This window comes from Panicum virgatum, chromosome 6K (assembly GCF_016808335.1).
Source record: "Panicum virgatum strain AP13 chromosome 6K, P.virgatum_v5, whole genome shotgun sequence".
NCBI lineage: Eukaryota > Viridiplantae > Streptophyta > Magnoliopsida > Poales > Poaceae > Panicum > Panicum virgatum.
In genome coordinates, this window is record NC_053141.1 from 26,469,059 (window position 1) to 26,477,395 (window position 8,337).

Sequence of the window (8,337 nt, forward strand, 5' to 3'; positions counted from 1 at the left end):
CGGCCTCACTATCGGAGGCTTTCTCCTTGCCAGACCGCTGGCGAGGAGGGGGTGAGCCATCCTTGGAGGCCTGCTCATGCCGCCCACTGACCCGCTTCACGAGTTTCTGGATCTCGCGGCAGTCAGCGGCGCTGTGACAAGCGTTGTGACAGCGTCGTTGCCACCAGCTGCTGTGATGGCGGTAACGTACATCTGCAGGAATTCCGACAGATTAGTGGAACCGTCGTACTTCTCTGGCAGGTGCGGATGGAACTTGGACGGCCATGCCACCGCGCGGAGGTGATCCGCCAGCGCAGTGCAACCCACCCCAGCTACCGGGGTGCCTGCCTGTATCCGGGCGTTTCCCAGAGGCTTGGGTGCCGCTGCATCCAAGTCGGCATTGAGGTTGCGGCCCTCGATGTTGAGGCGGCGTTCTCGCGCCCTTTCCACAGAGATGCGGGTGTCCTCACCCGCGTGCCTGCGGTTGAGCTCCGCCCGCAGGCCTTCTGTTCGTGCACCCCTCACCGTGGGGGAGCGCACGGACGCCGACGCATCGCCCTGGCGCCGGTGGTAGGGTACCACCGCATTGCCAGGCGGAGGTCGTTGCCTAGTCCTTGCAGAACTGGGGGAGGCCTGAGCTAGATGGAGGAGACGGTCAACATCGTCCCTCCACTGCCTCAGGGCGTCTGGCGAGGCTGCAGCAGCCGAAGGGAATCGAAGCAACTCCCTAGCTGCTGCCAGTGCTCCGCCGCTCGTAGCTTGTGAGGGTCTCTTGACGGGCGCCCTGATTCTTGCCGACGTCCAGCGCGCGCCGCTGCCGACGGTGGCTGCTCTACGGGCACGGTTGCCCCTAGCGCAGGAAGGCGAGAGGCGTGTGGTGTGGATGACGCCACATCCTCCGTCATCTCCACGTCGTCATCGTGGTGGGAGTGCTCAACCACCCGAACCATGGATATGAGCAAGAGATGAGCTAAAACTAGCTAAAGCACCCCTACTTGGCGCGCCAAATGTCGTGGTGTGCAAACCCACAGCTGGGTGGTGTAATGCACCCGCCTAAACCCAGAGGGTGAGTACTCGGGGGTTAGCTAGGATTAGTCCAATCTAGATGCAAGAGCACGATGAACACAGCAGTTTTAGAGTGGTTCGGGCCGCCGGAGCGTAATACCATACGTCCACTATGTGTTGTATTGCTTGTGCTCTCAAGAGGTTGACAACAGAATTGTTCGGAGTGAATCCGAGCTTGTGTTTTGGGAGTGTCGAGAGAGTCTTCCGAGAGTCTAGAGAGTCTTCCGTGTGCAGCGAGCGCCTCCCTTTTATATCTCAAGGGAGGCGCGTACATGGCCGTTGAGTCCTCGACAGGTGGGCCCAACGATGTTGTATTTAATACAAATGGTTCTAGCGCTATTATGGTGCTACGCCTGGGAAAGATCTTATTCCGGGATTTCCTTGCCTTGCCCGTGGGAATCTTCCGTCCGGCATAGCCATGCCCTATCTTGTCGATACGGCGCCAGGGCATAGCTTGCGGCGCAGCTTGCCGTAGCCTGCCGCATAGCTGAACGGGCCGTGTAGCTTGCAGCGTAAGCGGTATGATGAAAGGGTGCCGTGCCGTCATATCCATTTAATGCGACAGACGGGCTCTACGTGGATGTGGCACATGCGGCTGCACTGTGTACCTCGGTAATATGCGGTCTACAGTGAGGCCTGACAAAAGCTGTCCCGCGTGCCGCGGCGGGAGAGCACGCCTCAACCACACGCATTGAATGCGGTGGGTGGGCGAGTCTTCCAGCGGAAGACTCGCTCCTGTGCCTGTGCCTGCGGGACATGTGGCGCCACCGGACCCCGCCCCGGCGGTATATTGGTTCTACGCGTGTGGGAGGTCTAGACGGACGCAGGGAGGTCCCGGACCCATATGGGGGGTCCGGGCCCTCGGCTGTTGGTGCGGAGCTTCCCACGTGGAGGCGCCACCGGACCCGTCCCAGAGCGGGGAGCGGGTCCGGGGCCATTGGCCCAGTGAGGCGAGAGCCTGACCCCTGGGGTCCGGCTGCTCCGCACCTTATGGCGTAGTTATAGATGACTACGCGAGTCCTGCCTTGCAGGAGTAGGAGTGGATATCCCTGCTACAGGGTACCGACAGTATGCTATGAAAACCAACTTCGTATGCAAACTATGGAAACTGATAAGCGTGTTGCATTTAGAGGGAGAAACAATTGTCACTCGCAAGATACAAAGACACACAATTCAAGCGGATTTATGCTGTAGTTCTGAATACCCATTTATTTATTATGACCATAAGATACACAGTACATTTATCTTACATCCAGACTGCATTGGTATATGCAGGCTTTGAGCATCCATAAGCAAACACACATTACATCAGGGTATCGTCACAATAGTTTGTTACCGGTGCGACTAGAATGGACGTTGTCCAGGAACATTGCCCGCCGGTGTATAGTTGCAGGTGATGAAGATACCACCGTTGTCACACTTGACACGCGCGCAGCCGATGGCCTTGGTATTGCGCCAAACCACCTGCGTGTAGTGCCCGCACATCAGCTCCTCCGGGCGCCCTTTCATGCACGTACCAGTAGCACTGTCATAGTCTTGCTTTTCATTCACCCACATTTGCACGGCTGCAGCCACCGTCATGTCGCTGCCAGGGGAGCCCACGGCAATACACTACTACAAAATAGGCATTTCTTCCAGGCCATTTGTCCCGGTTACCTTTGGGCCCGGGACAAAAGGTGGCTTTTATCCCGGGTCCAACGGCTAGCCGGGCCAACGCGGGGGACAGGGGCTTTTTGTCCCGGGTGGAGCCACCAACCCGGACAAAAGGCCCCCCTTTTGTCCCGGTTGGTGGCTCCACCCGGGACAAAAAGTCCCAACCCTTTTATCCCGGGTGGTAACACCCACCGGGAAAAAAGGTGACCCTTTTGTCCCGGTTGGTGTTACCACCCGGGACAAAAGACACCTTTTGTCCCGGTTGGTGTTACCAATCCGGACAAAAGGCCCCTCCACGTGATAGTTCAAAAGGAAGTTATTCTATACTAAGTCACGTGTACTACTTAGGTGAGTTGGTAAGGAAACCATGCGCTAGGCAAGAGGTCTTGGGATCGAATCCCGTGGTGTGCAAAAAAATTTTTAACGGCATGCACCTTTTGTCCCGGGACAAAAGCTAAGCCTCGAGGCTTTTGTCCCGGAAGCCTTGTCCCGGTTCCAAAACCGGGACAAAAGGCAGTTTGGAACCGGGACAAAAGGCCTATTTTGTAGTAGTGATATTTTCACCATAGCCAAACTTGTCACGCTCAGCCTGGTCCGAGTGGCGACCGTTGCAGTCACCGGCGCGTCTTGCCGCGTAGGCCCGTGCGAACGCTGCAACGCTCTCATCCCAGACCACATCCTCAACACCCACCTCACGACGGGCGTCGTTGTGGAGGGAAAGGAACTCCTGCTCTTGCGCCGTGTTCTGAGCCATGGAGGCCATAGCCATGTAGAACACAAGGACAAAGGCTACTACTGCCCTCTTGGTTGTCGCCATACGGGCCGCTAGCTTAATTTGCAGTGGATCAGTCGCAAATTCTACTATTGAGACGTGGGTTCTTGATTGTGTGCCGTTGTGTTGTGTGTGTATAAGGGCCCGTTTAGTACCCGGAGATTTTCGGCCTGCCCCAAAAAATTTCGGCCTGTAGCCCGTTTCCGGATTTCGCGAACTAAACGGCCCATCGTCTGCAGCGCAAAATTTTTCGTCGGCCGCATGGTACAGTGCGGACACCCCAACCCCCTGCTAGAGCCCCGGTCTCATTCGCCGCACTCGCCCGCTTCGCATCGGCGCCAACCCTAGCGCGGCTCCTCTCGCCCTCTCCCGCGCCGCCGCCGGTCGCCGTCTCCCCCCCGCCCCCTCCCCCTCGCACCGCTATTTCTCCAGATCCGTCCGCTAGAGTGATAGCTCCGCGTCGGAAGGCTTTGGATCCGGCCTCTCGTTGCCTCCGCCCGAGATGGACAACTTCGACGCCGACAACTGGCTCCGAATCCGGACGCATGGGCCGGCCGCCAGCAACGAAGTCGACGACCAAGGATCCGGCAACGACGCGACCACCAGGGAGTTTTTGGCGGCTACGAACCCCTGGTGCTCTGCGAGCGCGGGCTCCTCCGCCCCCAACCCTGCGCAACCGCACTCGGTCGGGGGCTTCCTCAACTCCGACGCACAAGTCCGCGCACTGGGGGGCCTTGACCTCAACGACGGCAGAGCCTGGGCGGATGTTCAGCGGTACGCGGGCATCCTTCCACCCCAGGATGGCGATACGTCCATGGAGCCCCCTCCTGATCCAGCACCGTCGCGCCGCGGTTCTCGGGCAGCGGGGCTCAGATCCGGTGGTCGCGGCGCTGGAGGCCCGCGCCGCAGTGGCGCCGACGAAGGTCCCATGTCCCCCCTTCTGCCTGGTTCACAGCGGGATGCAACCACGGAGGGAAGAAGGTCCAGAGGGCGCAGTCCGCGTGTACGCCCCCGAGCCGCTTTCGACGACGACGACATGGACTTACTTGACGAAGTTCCTCCACCGCGCGTCCCGGTATGGTACCCCAGACCCCAAACCCCAACTTCCCCACCCCCTCCCAGTTCGTGATTTGTTCATGTTCCCCCAACTATGATTCGGAAATGATATGTAGTTACCAACTTCTTTCTGCGTGTATCCACCAACATACTTCCTTGCTCTTGTTGTATGCATCGTTTAGGTTAGGAAACACAAGGCGAGTTGGACACCAGCAAATACACGTAAGTTCTGTGAGATATGGTGCGCTCAAATTGATAATGGCAACTGTGTCAAGGGAGTCATGAGCAAGACTGGTTGGAAGGAGATAATCAGCTGGTATTATGCAGCAACTGGTTTCCTGCATGACAAGGAGCAGTTCCAGAGTCGGTGGAGGCAGCTGAAGGGTCAATGGGTCTTCTGTAACACGCTTCGTTATGGCAGCGGATTGGGCCGTCGTAAGGACGGATCTGTTGAAACCCCGGACGAATGGTGGAAAAGGAATACGATGGTAACATCTCGCGTCCAGTGTTTCACTGGTTCTGAACTTCATTTGCAATTCCTACAACTCTGTTTCTGTTGTAGGGTAAACCTGATTTGAAGAAATTCAGGAAAGCATTGCCAGCTTACCTGCCTGAAATGGACAAGATGTTTGCTGGCATTGCAGTTGATGGGTCCTCATCCTTCGTGCCGGGACAACCTGATCCTATTGAAGTTCAAGAATCCTCAGATGATGAGGCAAGTCAGGACCCAGATGATGCCCAAAGTGATGACATAGACGAACCATTCTCCCCTGCCAGTGGACGCACAAAGAGGGCCAGCAACACGAGCACAACAGCATCTAGTCCCAAGAAGCGGTGTAGGAGTCCGGCGGTTAGGTCCATGGACAACAACATGAGGTAGTTGGTCAACATTGCACAGGGAAAACTGAACTTGATGGACAAAATCTGGGAAGAAAAGAGGGATGCACTAATGGAGGTCGAGACTGCAAGAGAGACCGCTAAGGACCGGAAGGTTGAAAAGGTTTATCAGCTTGCAACGGAGGCGGGTGTGACCCCTACGTCGGAGCCAGTGTTGTTCACAGCCATTATGGACCTAATCAAATGTGATAGAACCATGACCCTTTTCATTGCGACTAATGCAGCTGGCAGGCTGCTCATGCTTAAGAAGATCGCCGGGGTCAACAACTAGACCACCTCTTATTATTTCGTCTATGCATTATTAGTTATTAACTACTCATGGATGTCCCGTGTGTGTGAACTGTGACAAGTATGACTACTAGAACAGTAGTGAACAATTCATGTAATCATGTGCACCTTGTATGGTGCTGCTGCACTGTGTGTGTGACCAATGATGTCTAAGACTGCTATTTGAATTTCATAATTGTTTGTGTGTCATCATGCTGAGCGAAGCTGCTGAATTTTGCATCCTTGTGCATGGCTGTTGGTGTTGCCTCGTTCCAACTTTCTGTTGCACTACTGATGCCCTTGTGTTTCTATGGTTGCAGGATGATGGTGAAACAGCAAGCAGAGGTGTGATAGAAGGGAGCGAGGTCTATGGGGATGATGAGTTGGAAGACTTCTTGCTAGAGATCATGTGCGACGATGACGAAGATTGCATCTTAGGTATGTACCAATATGCCATGCACATAGACAAGCATTTGAATAGAGCTGAGTATAGGCAACCTGTGGAGACTAGTTTGCAATGGGTGCAAAGGAAGTTGAGGGACAACAGGTCTTGTTACAACATGTTTAGAATTAGCCCTTCCATGTTCCACCACCTGCATGATACACTGGTTCAGTCTTATGGCCTCAAGTCCAATAGCAAGAGCACCTCCATTGAAGCGCTGGGCATGTTTCTGTGGATGGTTGGGGCCCCACAATCTGTAAGGCAAGCGGATGATAGATTTGAGAGGTCTATGGGGACTGTCAGCAGATTGTTCGACAAGGTCTTGAAGTGTGTGGTGAAGCTTGCTGCAGACATCATTAAGCCTGTAGATGCAGCCTTCACAACCTTGCATCCAAGGTTGAGGCAGCGTAGGTTCTTTCCATATTTCCAGGATTGCATTGGGGCCATAGATGGGACTCATGTGCCTTGTGTGGTCCCTAGTAATAAGTTTGTGCAGCACTTGTGCCGGAAGGGAATGACCACACAGAATGTATTGGCTGTCTGTGACTTCGACATGAGGTTTACTTTTGTCCTTGCTGGATGGCCGGGGTCTGTACACGACATGAGGGTGTTCAATGATGCAATGACAACGTACACCCATGTTTTTCCACACCCACCCACAGGTAACCATTCACACCTACCCGTTGCTGCTCATACATATGGTTAGTTTATGTATCTTGCTGAACTGTAACGTCAGGTTCCTGGTGTAGGGAAATATTACCTTGTGGACTCCGGCTATGCAAACCGTGAAGGATATCTTGCGCCGTACAAGGGGACAAAGTATCACTTGCAGGAATACAGGAACGCTGCTACACCACAAGGTATGGAAGAGACCTTTAACTATGCTCATTCGTCTCTTAGAAATGTCATCGAACGGTCATTTGGAGTGTTGAAAATGAAGTGGCGCATGTTGGACAAAATCCCGCCTTATGCATGTCGTAAACAAAGCATGATCATAGTTGCATGCTGTGCCCTGCATAACTTCATTAGGATAAGTGGAAAAAAGGATAAGCACTTTGGCCGTTGTGACCGCGATGAGAACTATGTGCCAACAGTTCGTACAGACAATCAACCAGAAACTGAAAAAGTGGAGGATGCAACAGATGTGATGAATGCTTTTCGAGACTCTATTGCGCTTGCGTTGGTGAACACGATGTGATTGAATTCGGTGCGCTAGATGTGTATGTGTACTGCATTTTTTTCCGGTTATTTCGGCAACAGTTTGTTTGCCAATGTTGAGGTTCGTATGGACAGTCCAATAATTGCGGAAGCACTTTTGAATAATTGTTGCTTATTGGTGTGATAAGCTGTAACTGTTGTCAGTTTTATTGTTATGTAATGTGCCGACGCATTGCAGTTTGTGCATGTGTATGTTGCCTTTGCTTGCGGCTTCTGCATGATCGTGCGACAGGATGAGGTGCATGTTAGCCTGGATCAATAAAATAATGTGCATGCCAGCATTTAATGCGGGTGATGGCCAGCAACGAAAATTTTTGGGAACTAAACGCATGTACCGGTTCAACCAAAAAAAATTTGGGCACTAGGGGTCCAACCTGACACACCATACCTTTTTGGCATGAACCCAAAAAATTTTGGCAACTAAACGGCCCCTAACTGATGATGATCGAGGTGCCGATTTATAGCCGATGGCGGCGTCCAATAACAGGAGGATTTAGAACATGCATGGTACCCTTTGGTTTTGCGTATGTTATTGCCAAGTGTCTGTACCAAATGAATAGGTTAAATTTTTAATAAAACAAGTATGCGTGCAGCATTTCTGTCAAAGTCCAATGCACGTGCGAGGTTGGAGAAAACTAATTAAGGAATCGGTCTTTGCGTTGATGCACTGCAACGCTTTCTTGGAAAGATTGGCTACCAGGAACCGGTCAAGGTCCATGTGTATTTGCAGTCACGAACAAAGTGTGGATCCACGCATTACGCTTTTGCCTAGTTCTACACTTTTACAGTAAAAGGATGAATCAACTTGACTTAGATCTTGATCCGGTGGTTCAGATTGGAGTTTCCATAGTTTGCATACGAATGTGGTTTACATAACATACGTTGATCTAGAAATCCCAGTTTAGAGCCCATTTTGGAGCCAGATTCAAAGCCGTGTTCAGCGCCCGCTTCAAATTGCCGCGTTTGAAGACATGATTTGAAACCCGGT

General features: G+C 53.0%; 1 protein-coding gene across 1 annotated transcript; it reads left to right on the forward strand.

Moving 5' to 3' along the window:
* Positions 1–4,629: 4,629 nt before the first annotated feature.
* LOC120713354 lies at positions 4,630–7,329 on the forward strand. The gene is made up of 3 exons (XM_039999337.1): positions 4,630–6,793; positions 6,881–7,046; positions 7,161–7,329. Exons 1-3 carry the CDS (start codon positions 5,902–5,904, stop codon positions 7,327–7,329), a joined length of 1,227 nt encoding a protein of 408 aa, XP_039855271.1. The 5' UTR covers positions 4,630–5,901.
* The last annotated feature ends 1,008 nt before the right edge of the window (positions 7,330–8,337 follow it).

Coding starts and splice junctions, on each gene's coding strand:
- LOC120713354 (XM_039999337.1), top strand. CDS start 5,902: ATGCTGAGCGAAGCTGCTGAATTTTGCATCCTTGTGCATGGCTGTTGG. Junction 6,794..6,880: donor TTTTCCACACCCACCCACAG/GTAACCATTCAC, acceptor TTCCTGGTGTAG/GGAAATATTACCTTGTGGAC. Junction 7,047..7,160: donor CTTAGAAATGTCATCGAACG/GTCATTTGGAGT, acceptor TAACTTCATTAG/GATAAGTGGAAAAAAGGATA.